General features: G+C 41.0%; 1 protein-coding gene across 1 annotated transcript in view; it reads left to right on the forward strand.

Moving 5' to 3' along the window:
* Positions 1 to 18,626, forward strand: part of Kcnh8 (potassium voltage-gated channel subfamily H member 8) — a 426,523-nt gene extending 407,897 nt beyond the window's left edge. Inside the window, 1 exon segment of the mRNA NM_145095.2 lies at positions 17,555 to 18,626. Coding sequence (NP_659563.1) covers positions 17,555 to 18,244 — 690 coding nt within the window. The 3' untranslated portion in view covers positions 18,245 to 18,626.
* The last annotated feature ends 2,534 nt before the right edge of the window (positions 18,627 to 21,160 follow it).

Here is a 21,160-nt window from a genome sequence, read left to right on the forward strand (position 1 = left end):
CACCTACCAGTAGCCATACCCTTAGAGAATCCCTCACTCAGAAGCCATTAACTGTCAACAGCTTCCAGTTAGGAGGGAGGTTGTTAACACTTTCTAACTCCCTGCTAGAGTATTTTGGCTGTCTTGACCTTGTGAAGGTCTTATGCAGGTGTCCTCAGCAGCTTTGAATCTTCCCAAAAGACACTATATTTCTTGAGTCTTCCATGACCTGTGGCTGCCAGCACTTCCCTGATGGCTCCTGAGTGCTGGAGGTGAAGAGGATGATACAGATGTCTCATTTGTGACCTACTGCTCTGCTCATGTTTATTCTCTGAACTTTGACCAGTTGTAAGTTTCTTTGCTAACCACTGTCCACTGCCCAAATAAACTTATCTGACAAAGTCTGAGAGCTCTGTTGTTCTATAGATAGAGAGGCAAACTTAGAGAGCAGTTTGATGCTAAATCCATTTCAAAGAATAACAGTAAATTCACCTTGAATGTGACCAAGAGCTGCTGTGCACTCATACATAAAACAGCCATGTCCAGTCAAGAAGACACCACTTCTCCACTCTCCAACTCTAAAATTCTTTCTGTCCCTTCTTTTCTGATGTCCCCTTGGTTTCTGACAGTAAGCATACTGAGTGAACCATGATGAGGAATACTGCAATCTCAAATTATTCCTACTCTTTTTTTTATTAACTTGAGTACTTATATACATTTCAAGTGTTATTCCCTTTCCCGGTTTCCGGGCAAACATCCCCCTCCCCCCCTTTCTTATCAGTGTTCCCCTCCCCTTCCTCCCCCCATTGCCTCCCTCCCCTCAACAATCTAGTTCACTGGGGGTTCAGTCTTAGCAGGACCCAGGGCTTCCCCTTCCACTGCTCTTACTAGGATATTCATTGCTACCTATGAGGTCAGAGTCCAGGGTCAGTCCATGTATAGTCTTTAGGTAGTGGCTTAGTCCCTGGAAGCTCTGGTTGCTTGGCATTGTTGTTCATAAGGGGTCTCGAGCCCCTTCAAGCTCTTCCAGTTCTTTCTCTGATTCCTTCAACGGGGGTCCTATTCTCAGTTGAGTGGTTTGCTGCCGGCATTCACCTCTGTGTTTGCTGTATTGTGGCTGTGTCTCTCAGGAGCGAGCTACATCCGGCTCCTGTCGGCCTGCACTTCTTTGCTTCATCCATCTTGTCTAATTGGGTGGCTGTATATGTATGGGCCACATGTGGGGCAGGCTCTGAATGGGTGTTCCTTCTGTGTCTGTTTTAATCTTTGCCTCTCTATTCCCTTCCAAGGGTATTCTTGTTCCCCTTTTAAAGAAGGAGTGAAGCATTCACATTTTGATCATCCATCTTGAGTTTCATTTATTCTAGGCATCTAGGGTAATTCAAGCATTTGGGCTAATAGCCACTTATCAATGAGTGCATACCATGTGTGTTTTTTTGTGATTGGGTTACCTCACTCAGGATGATATTTTCCAGTTCCAACCATTTGCCTATGAATTTCATAAAGTCATTGTTTTTGATAGCTGAGTAATATTCCATTGTGTAGATGTACCACATTTTCTGTATCCATTCCACTGTTGAAGGGCATCTGGGTTCTTTCCAGCTTCTGGCTATTGTAAATAAGGCTGTGATGAACATAGTGGAGCACGTGTCTCTTTTATATGTTGGGGCATCTTTTGGGTATATACCCAAGAGAGGTATAGCTGGATCCTCAGGCAGTTCAATGTCCAATTTTCTGAGGAACCTCCAGACTGATTTCCAGAATGGTTGTACCAGTCTGCAATCCCACCAACAATGGAGGAGTGTTCCTCTTTCTCCACATCCTCGCCAGCATCTGCTGTCACCTGAGTTTTTGATCTTAGCCATTCTCACTGGTGTGAGGTGAAATCTCAGGGTTGTTTTGATTTGCATTTCCCTTATGACTAAAGATGTTGAACATTTCTTTAGGTGTTTCTCAGCCATTCGGCATTCCTCAGCTATGAATTCTTTCTTTAGCTCTGAACCCGATTTTTTAATACGGTTACTTGTCTCCCTGCAATCTAACTTCTTGAGTTCTTTGTATATTTTGGATATAAGGCCTCTATCTGTTGTAGGATTGGTAAAGATCTTTTCCCAATCTGTTGGTTGCCGTTTTGTCCTAGCCACAGTGTCCTTTGCCTTACAGAAGCTTTGCAGTTTTATGAGATCCCATTTGTCGATTCTTGATCTTAGAGCATAAGCCATTGGTGTTTTGTTCAGGAAATTTTTTCCAGTGCCCATGTGTTCAAGATGCTGCCCTAGTTTTTCTTCTATTAGTTTGAGTGTATCTGGTTTGATGTGGAGGTCCTTGATCCACTTGGACTTAAGCTTTGTACAGGGTGATAAGCATGGATCGATCTGCATTCTTCTACATGTTGACCTCCAGTTGAACCAGCACCGTTTGCTGAAAATGCTATCTTTTTTCCATTGGATGGTTTTGGCTCCTTTGTCAAAAATCAAGTGACTATAGGTGTGTGGGATCATTTTGGGTCTTCAATTCTATTCCACTGGTCTATCGGTCTGTCTCTGTACCAATACCATGCAGTTTTTATCACTATTGCTCTGTAATACTGCTTGAGTTCAGGGATAGTGATTACCCGGAAGTCCTTTTGTTGTGGAGGATAGTTTTAGCTATCCTGGGTTTTTTGTTATTCCAGATGAATTTAGAAATTGCTCTGTCTAACTCTCTGAAGAATTGGATTGGTATTTTGATGGGGATTGCATTGAATCTGTAGATCACTTTTGGTAAAATGGCCATTTTTACTATATTAATCCTGCCAATCCATGAGCATGGGAGATCTTTCCATCTTCTGAGGTCTTCTTCAATTTCTCTCTTCAGAGTCTTGAAGTTCTTATTGTACAGATCTTTTACTTGCTTGGTTAAAGTCACACCAAGGTACTTTATATTATTTGGGTCTATAATGAAAGGTGTCATTTCCCTAATTTCTTTCTCGGCTTGTTTCTCTTTTGTGTAGAGGAAGGCTACTGATTTATTTGAGTTAATTTTATACCCAGCCACTTTGCTGAAGTTGTTTATCAGCTTTAGAAGTTCTCTGGTGGAACTTTCGGGATCACTTAAATATACTATCATATCATCTGCAAATAGTGATATTTTGACTTCTTCTTTTCTGATCTGTATCCCCTTGACCTCCTTTTGTTGTCTGATTGCTCCGGTTAGAACTTGAAGTACTATATTGAATAAGTAGGGAGAGAGTGGGCAGCCTTGCCTAGTCCCTGATTTTAGTGGGATTGCTTCAAGTTTCTCTCCATTTACTTTAATGTTAGCAACTGGTTTGCTGTATATGGCTTTTACTATGTTTAGGTATGGGCCTTGAATTCCTATTCTTTCCAGGACTTTTATCATGAAGGGGTGTTGAATTTTGTCAAATGCTTTCTCAGCATCTAATGAAATGATCATGTGGTTTTGTTCTTTCAGTTTGTTTATATAATGGATCACGTTGATGGTTTTCCGTATATTAAACCATCCCTGCATGCCTGGGATGAAGCCTACTTGATCATGGTGGATGATTGTTTTGATGTGCTCTTGGATTCGGTTTGCCAGAATTTTATTGAGTATTTTTGCGTCAATATTCATAAGGGAAATTGGTCTGAAGTTCTCTTTCTTTGTTGGGTCTTTGTGTGGTTTAGGTATAAGAGTAATTGTGGCTTCATAGAAGGAATTCGGTAGTGATCCATCTGTTTCAATTTTGTGGAATAGTTTGGATAATATTGGTATGAGGTCTTCTGTGAAGGTCTGATAGAATTCTGCACTAAACCCGTCTGGACCTGGGCTCTTTTTGGTTGGGAGACCTTTAATGACTGCTTCTATTTCCTTAGGAGTTATGGGGTTGTTTAACTGGTTTATCTGTTCCTGATTTAACTTCGGTACCTGGTATCTGTCTAGGAAATTGTCCATTTCCTACAGATTTTCAAGTTTTGTTGAATATAGGCTTTTATAGTAAGATCTGATGATTTTTTGAATTTCCTCTGAATCTCTAGTTATGTCTCCCTTTTCATTTCTGATTTTGTTAATTTGGACACACTCTCTGTGTCCTCTCGTAAGTCTGGCTAAGGGTTCATCTATCTTGTTGATTTTCTCAAAGAACCAACTTTTGGTTCTGTTGATTCTTTCTATGGTCCTTTTTGTTTCTCTTTGGTTGATTTCAGCTCTGAGTTTGATTATTTCCTGCCTTCTACTCCTCCTGGGTGTATTTGCTTCTTTTTGTTCTAGAGCTTTTAGGTGGGCTGTCAAGCTGTTGACATATTCTCTTTCCTGTTTCTTTCTGCAGGCACTCAGCGCTATGAGTTTTCCTCTTAGCACAGCTTTTATTGTGTCCCATAAGTTTGGGTATGTTGTACGTTCATTTTCATTAAATTCTAAAAAGTCTTTAATTTCTTTCTTTATTTCTTCCTTGACCAGGTTATCATTGAGTAGAGCATTGTTCAATTTCCACGTATATGTGGACATTCTTCCTTTATTATTATTGAAGACCAGTTTTAAGCCGTGGTGGTCCGATAGCACGCATGGGATTATTTCTATCTTTCTGTACCTGTTGAGGCCCGTTTTTTGACCAATTATATGGTCAATTTTGGAGAAAGTACCATGAGGAGCTGAGAAGAAGGTATATCCTTTTGCTTTAGGATAGAATGTTCTATAAATGTCCGTTAAGTCCATTTGGCTCATGACTTCTCTTAGTCTGTCTACATCTCTGTTTAATTTCTGTTTCCATGATCTGTCCATTGATGAGAGTGGGGTGTTGAAATCTCCTACTATTATTGTGTGAGGTGCAATGTGTGTTTTGAACTTTAGTAAGGTTTCTTTTACGTATGTAGGTGCCCTTGTATTTGGGGCATAGATATTTAGGATTGAGAATTCATCTTGGTGGATTTTTCCTTTAATGAATATGAAGTGTCCTTCCTTATCTTTTTTGATGAATTTTAGTTGAAAATTCATTTTATTTGATATTAGAATGGCTACTCCTGCTTCCTTCTTCCGACCATTTGCTTGGAAGGTTGTTTTCCAGCCTTTCACTCTGAGGTAGTGTCTGTCTTTGTCTCTGAGGTGTGTTTCCTGTAGGCAGCAGAATGCAGGGTCCTTGTTGTGTATCCAGTTTGTTAATCTATGTCTTTTTATTGGGGAGTTGAGGCCATTGATGTTGAGAGATATTGAGGAATAGTGATTATTGCTTCCCGTTATATTCATATTTGGATATGAGGTTATGTTTGTGTGCTTTTCTTCTCTTTGTTTTGTTGCCAAGACAATTAGTTTCTTGCTTCTTCTAGGGTGTAGCTTGCCTCCTTATGTTGAGCTTTACCATTTATTATCCTTTGTAGTGCTGGATTTGTAGAAAGATATTGTGTAAATTTGGTTTTGTCATGGAATATCTTGGTTTCTCCATCTATGGTAATTGAGAGTTTTGCAGGATACAGTAACCTGGGATGGCATTTGTGTTCTCTTAGGGTCTGTATGACATCTGTCCAGGATCTTCTGGCTTTCATAGTGTCTGACGAAAAGTCTGGTGTGATTCTGATAGGTCTCCCTTTATATGTTACTTGACCTTTTTCCCTTACTGCTTTTAATATTCTTTCTTTATTTTGTGCATTTGGTGTTTTGACTATTATGTGACGGGAGGTGTTTCTTTTCTGGTCCAATCTATTTGGAGTTCTGTAGGCTTCTTGTATGCATATGGGTATCTCTTTTTTTAGGTTAGGGACGTTTTCTTCTATGATTTTGTTGAAGATATTTACTGGTCCTTTGAGCTGGGAGTCTTCACTCTCTTCTATACCTATTATCCTTAAGTTTGATCTTCTCATTGAGTCCTGGATTTCCTGTATGTTTTGGACCAGTAGCTTTTTCTGCTTTACATTATCTTTGACAGTTGAGTCAATGATTTCTATGGAATCTTCTGCTCCTGATATTCTCTCTTCCATCTCTTGTATTCTGTTGGTGAAGCTCGTATCTACAGCTCCTTGTCTCTTCTTTTGGTTTTCTATATCCAGGGTTGTTTCCATGTGTTCTTTCTTGATTGCTTCGATTTCCATTTTTAATTCCTTCAACTGTTTGATTGTGTTTTCCTGGAATTCTTTCAGGGATTTTTGTGTCTCCTCTCTATGGGCTTCTACTTGTTTATTTATGTTTTCCTGGAATTCTTTCAGGGATTTTTGCGATTCCTCTCTGTAGGCTTCTACTTGTTTATTAATGTTTTCCTGTGTTTCTCTAAGGGAGTTCTTCATGTCTTTCTTGAAGTCCTCCAGCATTATGATCAAATATGATTTTAAATCTAGGTCTTGCTTTTCTGGTGTGTTTGGATATTCATTGTTTGGTTTGGTGGGAGAATTGGGCTCCGATGATGCCATGTAGTCTTGGTTTCTGTTGCTTGGGTTCCTGCGCTTGCCTCTCGCCATCAGATTATCTCTAGTGTTACTTTGTTCTGCTCTTTCTGACAGTGGCTAGACTGTCCTATTAGCCTGTGTGTCAGGAGTGCTATAGACCTGTTTTCCTGTTTTCTTTCAGCCAGTTATGGGGACAGAGTGTTCTCCTTTCGGGCGCGTAGTTTTTCCTCTCTACAGGTCTTCAGCTGTTCCTGTGGGCCTGTGTCTGGAGTTCACCAGGCAGGTCACTTGCAGCAGAAAAGTTGGTCTTACCTGTGGTCCCGAGGCTCAAGTTTGCTCGTGGGGTGTTGCTTACTAGCTCTCTGCCGCGGCAGCAACCAGGAAGATCTGCGCCGCCCTTTCTGGGAGCTTCCGTGCACCAGGGTTCCAGATGGAGTTTGGTGTTTTCCTCTGGCGTCAGAGATGTGTGCAGACTGCAGTCTCTTCTGGTTTCCCAGGCGTGTCTGCCTCTCTGAAGGTTTAGCTCTCCCTCCCACGGGATTTGGGTGGAGAGAACTGTTTATCCGGTAGATCCCTTCAGGTTCTGGCGGTGTCTCAGATGCAGCGGTCCTGGTGCTCTTGGGCCCTCCTCTACGGGAACCCAGAGGCCTTATACAGTTTCCTCTTGGGCCAGGGATGTGGGCAGGGGTGGGCAGTGTTAGTGATCTCTTCTGCTCTGCAGCCTCAGGAGTGCCCACCTGACCAGGTGGTGAGGTCTCTCTCCCACGGGGTTTGGGAGCAGAGAGCTGCTTTGGGCCGGGATCCGCGGGTTTGGGACTCCTGGTAAACACAGGAAGTGGCCGGTCCTAGAGGACTTTTGCCTCTGTGTGTCCTGAGTTCACCAGGCAGGTCTCTTGCAGCAGAAAAGTTGGTCTTACCTGTGGTCCCGAGGCTCAAGTTTGCTCGTGGGGTGCTGCCTACGAGCTCTCCGAGGCGGCAGCAACCAGGAAGATCTGCGCCGCCCTTTCCCTATTCTTACTCTTGAACTAAGGATTTTATTAGGTATCTAGGGTTTTTCTGAGCAATGTTTTATCATTTTCAGCTCCCAGCTCTACACGTCTTCACTTGTATCTATTCCCAAGTATTCCATTCCTTTGGTTCTACTATAAAGGCAACTTTACAATTAATCATCCATTTTTCAGTTATTTCTGTATGTCTGTTTATTCTCAGTCTTAATAGTCTTGAGGTGGATTCCTGGATGTTAAATTTTCTAGGGCAGAACAAATTTGGGTCGAAGGTTTTATGGGTGGGTTAGTATCCTTATCCGTCCACTGGGTGTTCTGCTTCTTGTGAGGTTCATGTGTGCATCTATAAACGCAGTTTTCAGCCTGTCTCTCCCCTGCCCCACCCCCCAAAAAACATTCCTAGGGTATCTAGTCGATGACTTTCTTATAAAGGACTCACACAGAATGGTGAGCAAATGGCTCATTATACTTTGAGGCATTTCCACTCTGTGAGGGAATACTGCAGTGTATTGTTTAGACATCTTTCCCTGAGAAGACAAACAAGTCTGTTCACCTCACATAAGGCACCAACCACAGACCAAAGCAGTGACTCCACCTAATTCCGCCTAGGTGAACCAGTGAACTCAGGGTTACTTACAGGGGAAAAGATATGGACTTCTTCACAGGAGTTTGAGTGAGCGTGCACGAGGGGTTACTTTCAGCAGCATGGGTGAACACAGCCAAGAGGTTACTTACAGGAGTGGGGGCAACTTAAAGATCTTCTGTACCACTGAAGTAAGTTCTCTTTCTCCCGGAAACTTTTGGTTGTTCACATATCCTCAGGGACAGGCAGGCCCTTGTGAGCTCTTCCCATCTTCACTGACTGAACAATTATGGGCCCAGTCATATGCCAGTCTCTAAGGTAACCACAACATATGCACAGTTGTCGAAGACTACAGTTTCTGTGGAAATAAATAAATATAATGACTCACAATGCTAATAAAACTAGATTCGTGGATTTTTCCTAATATTTATCAATAAGCAACCAGTTGATCAATTTCAAGTATCAAAGATAAGTCATTTTTTAAACATTGATTTGGGGGAAGGGAAAAACCAAACATTTTCCTTTTTAACTGTGGTAATGGCGGAAGCTATATAACCTATAAGGAAACATCTCTTTGTAAAGTTATTTCAGCTAAATGTAACTGTATAATTGAATATAATTAGACTTGAATCCCACTCTACTTCTAAGCTATCACTTCAAGGCTATGCCTACTCAGATCACAGGAAAAAGCAGCCAAGAGCCATGTTCTTCCTAACAGAGCTCAGTGTCATCTCACCAACCAGACAGGAAAAAAGAAAGTGGCTTACACCGAACTTTGACCCCATTGCTGACAGATCAGTATGTGAGGAGTTAACTAAAGGATGTAATTCTATGAGAATTGAAAATGAACTTATAGAAACAGAGAGGAGAATTGGGTTTCCCAGGGACTGTGAGGATTGGGGTGGTAGGCAAAGGACAAGATTTCAATGTGACAAGGTAAGCAATCTCAAGAGACTCACCATTAGCTTCTAGATGACGATGTGCTGTATACTGAAGGTGGAGTTTACATTTCCTAACCATAAAAAGTGGTAAGTATGTGATGTGGCTCATAAATTAATTCTCTTGAAATTGTCATTGCACAGTGAATACACATCTCAAAGACTCCATCATAGTTTCAGCATACATATTTATGATTTGTTTCAGTACTGAGGATGGGACCCAAGGCTTTCCACATGTCGTCAGGACCTGTGCAGTCAGTGAGATAAAATCCAAGATTTCTAATTTTTACTTTAAGATACATTTTGCTAAGACACTGAGGCTAGCCTCAAACTCATGATCCTCCTGCCTCAGCTTTCAGAGTACCTGGGGATATAGGCATGTACCATCACACTCAGGTAGTGTACTGTTGCATGTAAATTTTAAAAATCCAAGCTAGCTCCGGCTAGGATCTAGGACCAGCAGCCGCCCGATCTTCCTGACCTGATCCTGGAAAGGGGCCATCTCACCCTGGTTTCTTGCTGGTCTGCAGACCAGCCACATATCTGCGGTCTCACCCTCTCTCTTGTCTACTTAAATCATTGGAAATGGAAAACACCAGACAGTCTTAATATTTAATACCAGTCAGATTTTTATCAGTAAATCTCCAACCCTAATATGCTCATGCAAAGAACACAAAACTCAGTTATATTTATAAACTGCACATCCAGATTGGGCAGTCACTACTACTCTATTCTCCAGCCATGAGATACCTTGCTACTTCCTGCTCATCCAGGCCACGCGATTCTGCTCTATCTTCTACCTCCCCTTCCTTCATCTTCCCCTCTCTCTCTCCATCCCTCCATCTCATCGTCCTCCTTCCTCTCTCTCCTTCTCTAAAACATCCAACCCCACCTTTCCCTTCCACTCCCTAATCATAGGCTCTAGCCTTTATTTGACCAGTTAAAATGGGGAGCAGGTTCATGTGGAATCACCTGAGTGTGTGATCAGCTCCTTATGGAGGCAGGGGGTGGGGGTGAGGGTGGGCAGAATTAGCATTAACATACAAACAGCAAGAAGGCAATCCACAACAGTGTACACTTTTGGCACTTATTTTAAAAGTCTCAGATAGGGGTGGGAGAAACCTACCATTCTGACTGCAAAGTTGAAGTGTAAATGGGTAATTCAGGAGTTTGCTTGCTAGAAGTGAAGTCCCAGGACTCCTCTGCTGCTATAGACTGAATGCCCCAGGGTGGCTTCTCCCTGGGTTCAGGTTGGTGTCCATGTTGTATACAACTGAAAGCCTGAAAGGAGGTAGCTGTGCTTAATGTTTGCTAGTAACATAAGGATCTCTCATGCAAATGGCAATCCAGACACTAATCATGCTCAGCCATTAGAAAAAATAAGAGTACTGATAAATAATGAATGTCCCTCATATGGCTGGACTGATGAGCTTATATGCAAAGGCCAGTGTTTGCAGAAATTTAATGAAGTCATTGAAGTAGCCATTTTGAAAATGGCCACTGGCTATTCGGTGCTGGCAATGCCTGACTCATGGTGCTTCTGCTATGTTACAGGCACCATCTGTAACTATAAAAGAGAAGCCCTTGGTAGGTAGTATTCCTGTGTGACCTGGGACAGGCCAACTTTCATGTCTCTAGCTACTGACTCTCTAGCTGGGAGACTCTGATGAGACATTCAGAGCTTATGACACAGTCTTACCTACTAGATGTTCAAGGCTCCTTACAGGAGAATGTTCCCTTGTCTGGAAGAAATGTCTGTAAGTGCCAAGTATAACTATCACCTTAGCTGACAAACAGAAGACTGTCATTTGTTTGGGACATTTTGTAAAGCAACAAATGCAGGGGTAAAATGATGTCAATCATCTTTATCATCTTGTCTACTTGTGGAGTTTGGTTGAACTTATCTAAATCTCATGACAAACATACAACATGACAAAGAATTTGGGGAAAGATCATTTAATTCCCTGAATCAGACCCTGTAAAAGGGGGGTTGAGCTGGGCAGAGACTTTTGATGCAATTAGTACCTCTGGATTTAAGAAAATTGTTCTAGGGCTGGAGAGATGGCTCAGTGGTTAGAGCACTGGCTGCTCTTCCAGAGGTCCTGGGTTCAAATCCCAGCAACCACACGGTGGCTCACAACCGTCTGTAATGAGATCTGATGCCCTCTTCTGGTAGCTGAAGATAGTTGCAGTGTACTTATATATAATAAATAAATAGAATCTTTTTTAAAAAAGAAAAGAAAATTAGTCTATCAGGAAAATATACACATTTGGCAAAATCAGAGACAGGTCAAGAACTCTTTGCACTAAGTTTGCACTAAGAAGTTTACGTCACCAGATGCATTTCCATCTATTCATTAACACATAAAAATGAAAGTCATGTTTTTTTTCCTTTGCCTACCAAGTAAAGTTTCGGAATTCATGGTTTTAGTAGTAGCCAGGACTCAGGAAGACAAAGCATACATAAGGAGAGCGATTTTACAGGAAATAAAAGCATTGTTAAAGAGGTATTTTGACTTGCATTTCTGTTTCCAAAACACATGCCATAAACATATCAAAACAAAACAAAATAAAAAAGAAATCTGTTTGCACCAAAAGCCACAGTATAGTATATGAAAGTGTCTGCTATTACAGGGGAAAATAAAAATCAGCCCCACAAATGGACTTCTTAAATAATAAATACATATTTCAAAATCTCCCAGCTTTAAATGTTGGGGGACTGTGGTAATACATTCAGAGCATATGAAATATTCTTACCTACTCAAAGCTTGGTGGTAATTATTTCTGTCCTTATAAGTTTAAATCAGTAGGAAAGATTATTTAAATTTAGTTTTTTAAAACTATTAGAAGCACATGTTAAGAAATTCTCCATGCAGTTTACTCCCAGGCAAACTACTTAGCCACCAAAACAAAATTTGGAGTGTATGCTGTGTGGCAATACTTGTACAGAAGCTTGACCTACTTAAAAACCAGTAAGGTCCCTGCTCTCCCTGCACTCAGCCCACACAGGTCCTTGTTCAGTTCTGAACAACTCCAACTTGTACATCCTTCTATTGCATCTCGCATCCCTGACACAGAATCCCCACCCTGGCTTCTTAAATAGTAACAGTGTTGACAGTGGGTTGTTTCTCCATGCTGCTGCAGAGGAAGAGTTAGATAGAGAACAGCGATTGCCCTTTCCTCTGGCCTGCCTTCCGGATCAGTATTCTCTGCCATGCAGAAATACTCGAGTAAGCTTAGGTTTTGTATCCACTATCAAATCCAGTCATGTGGGATCCTAACATGAAGCCAATTATCTGAGGACTAAAGTTTTACATCTAAAAGATTATTTAAGCCATCTGTCAAAGCCGTTGGAGCTGGTTAAATACAACAACAGGAAAGAAGGCGCTCTAGAAATGTAGGCTAACGGTGTCAGAGCATTCTAGGGAATCCTGGAGGTGGCGGAAATAGGGAAGTGAGGTAAGTTACTAGTTTCCTCCAGTCAAGGTCAGAGTGTAGATTACCGCTGCTGACAAGTCTGTTCCATGGTGTGTGGCTGACTAGAAGTGACATTTGTGAGTAATAGAGGCATTGACTACACACCTGCTGGCATCGGGTGCACTGAGACTTTAATGCATGATTTTGCACAAAAAGAAAAGAAGGGAGTCTTTCGGTGTCCTGGTGTCTGGAAGAGAGAGGTGAGTCACTTTGGAGCACAGATACTGTTTTCCTCACCACCCTGCTTTTTGACAGGACTTAGGGCAAGAGGAAATGTTAGGTGTACGCATTTGGCTATGGAGATGGTGGTAGTGAACTGATTGGGCCAAATAGCTTGAATTTTCAGACTCCTGGGTTTTTATTTATAGAGGGAGAAAGAAGAGAGGACAAGGAAAAGGGACAAAGAGAAAACTAATATACAAGTGGAGAACACATATCAAGTAATGCTCCTTTTATCCATTCTCTCTACCTTGAATCAGAAGTCCAAATCCAGATAGCCTCCCTGTGTACAAAGTATTCAAAATATCTGATAGGAATGAAGCGGGGCTTGGGAAGAGTCTGTAATAGCCAGGGAGAGAAAGGGTGATATTTTCTAGTATGAATGGCAAAAACACATAAGGATTTTAGGTTGCCGTTGGGGTAGGAGGAAAGTTTGCTTTTTTTTGGGCAGGATGACTGTCTTGCTTCACTTCGCAATGCTCTGGTGCTAAGTTCTACGTCGAAGACAGAACTTCTGTAACTTGGACAGTCCTAGACAGAAAGCAGCCCCAACAGCTTTCATTGGCAATTCTATTTAATCTTTTCACCACATGGCAGCTTGAGCTCTGCCACCCTCAAAAGTAAACTTTGTTTCTTCTGCTTGATCAAGACTAGTGTCTTCTGTATCTTAGAACAGACTCTGTCAACTAGCCCAGCAGGGACCAGCACACTCCACTGAATAAAACCCATCCCCATCAGTGCCACCATGGTCTCCGCCTTCAAGGGATGCTATCTTTCTTTTACCTAAAAGGGATTAATTCTCCCTCAGAATTTTAATAGGGTGCTGGGGCGTGTCCTTAGGAACACAATAATGGAAATCTTCCGTCACATCATCTGAAAGCTCTATTTTCTTGATGTCTGTGTTGTTTTTAGATCCAGCTAAGACAGTAATTCGCCTTCTGGAAGAGTTAATATATGTTTATATTCCTGGAGCCACTTGAGTCTATGGATTCCCATCCAGAGTTCATGGCCTCAAAGTTGTGATGATGTACAGTATAAGTTAGATGTCATGAATGTGGCTCTGAAGAAATGGAAAAAAATTTATTTTGAAAGCTAGAATGCATTTATTCAGAATTATGGTGTTTACCCTGTAGCAAATCATGTGTTGTTGTTGTTCGTATAGTTTGCTTTGAAAGGAATTTACTGTTTAATCAGTGTGGGATTGTTTTTCTAAAATTACACTATTTACTTATCTGACATTGAACTGACAGTCTAAATAACTCTTGTCCATAAGGCAATGGTTTATATTACTGTTTTCTGTAGAGATTCTAAACACATTAGCCAGCATCTCCCAACTCCTTCAGAAACAATGGCTCCTGTCTCATGTGATAACATAGCAAAAAGTAAGGCCCGAATTCTAGACCAAAGATGTCTTTCATGAAGTAAGTATTCTTACAAACACTATTTGGGAGCTGAAGTGGCGGTTCAGTAATTGAGAATGCATATTGCTCTTGCAAAGTATAGGTGTTTAGTTCCCAGCATCCATCGCAGGGGGCTCACAACCACTGCAACCCCATTTCCAGGGGATCTGACACCCTCTTCTGGATTCTGAGAGCAACACATTCATATACATACAGATGCGAACACATTCATATACATACAGATGCGAACACATTCATATACATACAGATGCGAACACATTCATATACAACACATTCATATACATACAGATGCGAACACATTCATATACAACACATTCATATACATACAGATGCGAACACATTCATATACAACACACTCATATACATACAGATGCGAACACATTCATATACATACAGATGCGAACACATTCATATACAACACATTCATATACATACAGATGCGAACACATTCATATACAACACATTCATATACATACAAATGCGAACACATTCATATACAACACATTCATATACATACAGATGCAAACACATTCATATACCTACAGATGTGAACACATTCATATACAACACATTCATATACATACAGATGCGAACACATTCATATACAACACATTCATATACATACAGATGCAAACACATTCATATACATACAGATGTGAACACATTCATATACAACACATTCCTATACATACAGATGTGAACACATTCATATACAACACATTCATATACATACAGATGCAAACACATTCATATACAACACACTCATATACATACAGATGCGAACACATTCATATACAACACACTCATATACATACAGATGCGAACACATTCATATACCTACAGATGCGAACACATTCATATACAACACACTCATATACATACAGATGCGAACACATTCATATACAACACACTCATATACATACAGATGCAAACACATTCACATACAACACATTCATATACATACAGATGCGAACACATTCATATACCTACAGATGCGAACACATTCATATACATACAGATGCGAACACATTCATATACAACACATTCATATACATACAAATGCGAACACATTCATATACAACACATTCATATACATACAGATGCGAACACATTCATATACAACACATTCATATACATACAGATGCAAACACACATGCTTGGGTGCACACTTACACATGAACTAAAACAAATATTGGAGACGGGGAGCTCAGTGCTCTGTTTCACACATGAAACCCTGCCTGTCCTAGTGATATTGGTTAATTAGATCATAAAAATATTGTATTGTTATAAATTTGTTAAAGCTTTCACTGGATATTGTAATTCTCATTATACCTAAAATTCAGAGGCAGTCCTCCAATGCTTCATCTTCATCCAGTCCTGAATGGTGGGAGCATCCCTATTGAAAGCTCAGCTACTCCACCAGTTCTGGTGAGTTTGGTTCAGGAAGGGGCTCTTTGTGCCTACAAAAAGGGTCATTCAGATGCCCTTTCAATCCCCCTACTTGGAGCACAGTTTATTCTGAAATGCTGATAATGGAGATAAGGACTCCATAGACCCTTCAGCCTGTCTGTGGGCAGGAGTCCTGTGACACTGAGTAGACATGGCCCACACATGCAGAATTGGAGAAACTCGCACCCTTCCACTCCATCATGAGGTAGAGAGGCATGTTCTGCTTCCAGCAGCTGAAGATCTACTAAAAATAAATCAGACGAGCATCAGTTTGGCTCCCTACAGTTCCACACCAGCACAGAGAGTTCTGGTCTTGCAATTTCAGCCTACATGTTGACAGTTGGTAACCTGAATCACATAATGACTTCCTTCTAGACTGTTCTAAATGCCTAAGTTTAAGCTGTGCCCACCTCCTGATGGGGCTGCAAGGAAGAATTAGCTTCAGGATGCTCTCACAGGAAGTAGACTGCAAGAATTAGAAATGTGTAGACAATGAAAGTAAAGCTGTCTAAGGAGACAAAAAAGACTAACTCAGGAAGAGTGGAGGACTTAAAGGGTATATTCATCATACACTTGTACAAAAGCTAGATATATAGGCATTTTAAGATGTTTTTATACATAAAGAAGCCCACCTAAACAGCAGTGTCTGGGTTTGGTAATGGATATTGAAACTGTCCTGTTTGGCGCCTGGGACTGTTTATCCAAGTCTTCAACAGCTTCTTTTGGACATTTGTGGGTTGGGAGAGTAAAATGAGATCACAGCAACAGTATCATTAGATAAATGAATTTTAATTAAATTCTAAATTTAATTAATTAATCAAAAATTTAATAAGATTTCATTAAAATAGAGATGGCTAATCACTGCAACATTGTTTTAGTGTTAAGTAATCCAAAGAGTGGAAATTTGTATATACTCTGTTTGAGGAGATGCAATCTTTCTTGTGCTGAGGAACAAACACTTCAGAAAATACAGACTGGAGTTACATTCAATCTTCTAATGGACTCTGTTGAGTTTTGCTGTTTGTTTATTTGTTTGTTGTTGTTTTGATCCAGATCTAATGTTAGGAAAACAACTTTGTCCGTGGATTTTATTGTTGTTTTAAATGGATACATTCTGTGGTTTGTGTGTTTATGGACTGTGTCTCCTTTGAGAATCTGATAAAGTTGATAAAGTGCCGAGTGAGTTGCTTCTAAAATGAGTGGAGCAGACACAGAACTATCTGGCTATAATTCAAGGTCCTCCTGGTTACCTGGTACACCACACGACACTCAGGTACTCATAGTCCTTGCTCTAATTAACCTTATCACAGATCTCTTTACCTCATTTTGTAGCTTCCCATTTCTCCCAAGAACTCTCTTTTTAGAAAATTTAGTGAGTGTTCTCATCACACTCTTTTTCTTTTCTTTTTTTATTGGATACATTTTAATTTACATTTCAGATGTTATTCCCTTTCCCAGTTTCCCCGAACATAAGACCCCTATGCCCTCCTCCTCCTCTTCTTCAATAAGAGTGTTCCCCTCCCCAACCACTTCCCCTTCCCCCTGACATTCCCCTATATTGGGTGGGGGTCCATCCTTGGCAAGACCAAGGGCTTCTCCTTCCATTGGTGCTATCCTCTGCTACATATGCAGCTGGAGCCATTCTCCACACTCTTTTTCATTAAGGTCCTATCCCTGTCTAGACCTGTAGTCACAAACCCTAAGCTAGAGAATGTTAAGCCATGAGCTGCTAGTTAATCATCACACAAAACAGGGAATCAGTGTGCCAGGTACTTTTGACATGATATCTGCCCCTCCAAGTACTTGGTGACATCTGTGTACCAGTCTACATCCCATCCACTCTCAGGAGGTGGAAACTGCCATTGGTGTCAAAGGCCATAGAGTCTTCCTTATTCTTTACAGTGATACCCCAGTCATTGATGAACACCTCACCATCTTTTCCAGCATAGGTATGGCTTTTGATCAAGATATAAATCTATCTAGATGCCCAACCTACTCACTCACCTTGAGTATGGCTAGCTGAGTTGGGGCACCCTTTTTATTGATAAATCTCACTTCCTGTCTTCATTGCTCTAAAACCTGTCGACTCTGTGTACCTCTGACCATTGCTGTTGGCTCTTCTCTCTCCACACAGGTCACAACATTGACTCAGGAGGTCTCCCAGCTAGGGAAAGATATGAGAAGCATCATGCAACTTCTGGAAAACATCTTGTCACCTCAGCAGCCATCACAATTTTGTTCTCTGCATCCCACTTCAATCTGTCCTTCCAGAGAAAGTTTCCAGACTAGGGTGAGCTGGAGTGCTCACCAGCCTTGCCTACACTTGCAGGCAAATGGAGCACATCTTTACCATGGCAATGTCACCTCTGACATCTGGAGTGTCGACCCCTCCTTGGTGGGCAGCAACCCTCAACGAACTGAAGCTCATGAGCAAAGTCCAGTAGATAGTGAACTGCATCATTCTCCAAACCTGGCTTATTCCCCCTCTCACTGCCAGGTTATCCAAGAAGGCCACTTGCAGTTCCTAAGGTGCATCTCCCCTCATTCAGATACCACACTGACACCTTTGCAGTCCATCTCAGCCACTCTCTCATCCTCTGTGTGCTCCTCATCAGAAACATCCTTGCACCTCGTTCTCCCAAGTAGGTCAGAGGAGGGCAGCATCACTCATGGACCTGTGAGTTCTTTCAGTTTGGAAAACTTACCAGGATCTTGGGACCGAGAAGGAATGATGTCAGCCTCTACAGAACCCTTGGAGAACTTTCCAGTAGAAGTTGTCACAAGCACAGCGGATGTAAAAGACAGCAAAGCCATAAACATATAATATCAGCACATAAGGGCAGCTTTCAATGCCAAATCCACTGCTGCATGACAGCTCTAGTTTGCCTTTGTGGCTTCTAGCAGGTGTGGAGCCTGAGCAAAGTTAGGAATTCTGCAGGAAAGAGGGCAAGGGGCCAGTAAAAGGCAGAGCCACCTCTATACTGTAGCAAACAATTTCTAGATCGTAGAAGCATAAAACCTTCTATGTACAGGTATTAACTTACTGGTCTGATTGACAGACTTTGGTAACAATCCTATGACCCAGAGGGTCTGAGCAGATAGAAACCCCAGACAAAGAGTTTGGGGATTAGTTTTGTCATAAGTGGATTTTTTTGTGAAGTGCAGCAAAGGTTTTTTTTCCTGAGTGCCTGGTTGTCATTCCTGAACAATATCCATAGCACTGTTGGCCTCGGGAGTGCATGGCTCCCGCTGATCTATTTTCCTTTTTGTGAAGGCAGAGGAACAATTATCACTGCATGTCATCTCCTAGACAATCAGTCAAATAGAGCTGGTGGCCAGTGGTTAGCTATCCGCACGTTATTTGCCATGTAAATGAAAATGTCTTTATTTATCGAAAAAAAGAAGCTATTTTTATATCCTTGGTATGAAATATGTATTTAAACTACTTAAACTATTTATAAAGAAATGAATGTTTTCTTTTCATTTTGGTAAAAAAAAAGCTTGCTGTTTTAACAAAAAAACACTACTGTTATGTATAGTAAATCAAAAATTATTTATCATTAAGAGGTTGTTTTGAAAGGAATCCCCTTTTATCTGCATGCAATTTGCAAAACATAAAAAAATCTACATGTACCCTCACACTAGTGGGATATAAAAGGACAGTGGGGTCATATTTTATCAATGAAAGAAAAACATAGGCTCAGTGCAGGTTTGGCCTGATAATGGAGAGCACTCTTTATCTTTGCTGACTCAGGCAATGCTGTGGACCTCAGAAGCCCATGCAAGAGCACTCCTCCAAGCATTGCACTCTGTGATTTAAGACCCTAAAATTTGTCCATTATGTAATTACAACCCACACTGAGCCGCTTTAGTTTCAACACTATGAATGTGTCCTCCCACCATCCCTCATTTTAGGAGCGATCTTGGATCAATATATATCTCTACGAAAGGCCAAGATGTTTGGACTCTGACTCCCAGGCTGCCCATGGTACCTGTTTAACTTAGGGAAGCATTGAGCCTCTGCGGTTAGAGCTCCTCACAGGGCTGAAGGCTACACTATCGCTGCCATGGATGTGTAGCAAGAGAAAGAAAACTCTCAGAGGTCACATGACTAGGATGTTCTCAGCTATTATCCTGAATGTTCCCAACATCTCACACATATCAACATGCAAACTCTCATGCTGTGTTTGGCAATGCTATAAACACCTTAATTTAAGATGCATACTGTGTTTAAGGACATTTAGGTCCTCCTCTTTCCCGATGTCCCTATAAGTTCATATTCTGGAGTTGTTCTGGTTTTATGTCCACCACAAGTCAGAACTACATCATTAAAAATATCAAAGCAAGCTGAGGATTGTGGTGTTGTGTTTCCTACACCCCAAATGTATCTGGAACAACAGAACAAAAAAAAAGACTCTTAAAAAATTCAGTGGAGGACGCATTCATTAAGTGACCTACTCGAAGCCTGCTGCAGAATATCAAACCTTCAGTTTCTCCAGAGGTTTGCAAGAAACTGAGGACAGAGCACCAGTTTCGACTTCCTGGGCTTGTGTGCATCCCCCCTTCTCCCTAGCTGTCTCATCTTTTAAGTGCTACTCAAAGAGAGGCCACTGATAGTCTTGATTCATGGAGATCCAAATGGCAAACCAGGAGGACTGATACTAAGGCAAAATATAGACACTGACATTCTGTTTTTCGGTTCTGAAGGTGTAATAAGAAATGCTTAGAAATTCCATAGGCTATTCTATCTCACATAACCATCAAACAGGAAGAATAATTAGTCACTATTTCTATTTTTAAAACAAATAACTGGGTGGTTTTTTTTTAATTCTCCAGATCACATTATTTTAAATTTTAAAACATGCACCCAACTCACCACTTAGGATGCTTCAGGTCATACCCATCCCTTGCTGCCTTTTAAAATGTATAAGTAATCAACTTCCCTCTATGCCAATGAATAAATACTTGTTTCTGTTTTTAGTAGGTGTACACATCAGAAGACTATCCTAGGGGTATGAGATGGCCAGTGAAAGGTTGGAAACACATGGCAATTTTCTATGCAACACCATCTCTACACACACACACACACACACACACACACACACACACACACACACACATACATGCACACGCACACACACACTTAATACAATATAATACTATTGGGAACTGAAATCTTCATATGTAGTTTTGTTTAGACAAACCAGGGAGATATGTGTTATGTGAGATATTTGTTCAATGTGAGAGGAATTTTCTAAAAATTAAAGCTACTTATAAACATAGCTTATTATTATCTTCAATGCCCAAAGTCCTCTTACAGGTTGGCTATTAGACAGAACAGTACTTTTCTGAATGTTCTGGACTGTCAGGTGTAAGCTGGAGTGCTTTAAGCATTGAACATCTGGCTCCAAGTCAGTGCCTTTGGGTGGAGTCTGAGTAACTTAACACTTGGTGAGCTCCCTGAGTGACTGACATGTAGTAAAAATGAACAAATATTGGTCTAAACTCTTACAAAGTACAAGTTTACAGTTTACTGATATGTATGTAAGTGGACCAGCATCTAAAGTCCATAAAAGAGCCCTGAGTCTGTAGTCACATTGTGTATAAGCTTGCTTTGACCCAAAGTAAGTCTCCATCTTTAGTTCGAATCAGGTATTTCTCAGAGGACCTTAGGAACGTAGACATTCGGAACTCTGACTTAAAAAATTAAGGCTGGATGGTCCTTGCTGGGTGACCTCAG

Source organism: Rattus norvegicus, chromosome 9 (genome assembly GCF_021556685.1).
Source record: "Rattus norvegicus strain SHRSP/BbbUtx chromosome 9, alternate assembly SHRSP_T2T, whole genome shotgun sequence".
Classification (NCBI taxonomy): domain Eukaryota; kingdom Metazoa; phylum Chordata; class Mammalia; order Rodentia; family Muridae; genus Rattus; species Rattus norvegicus.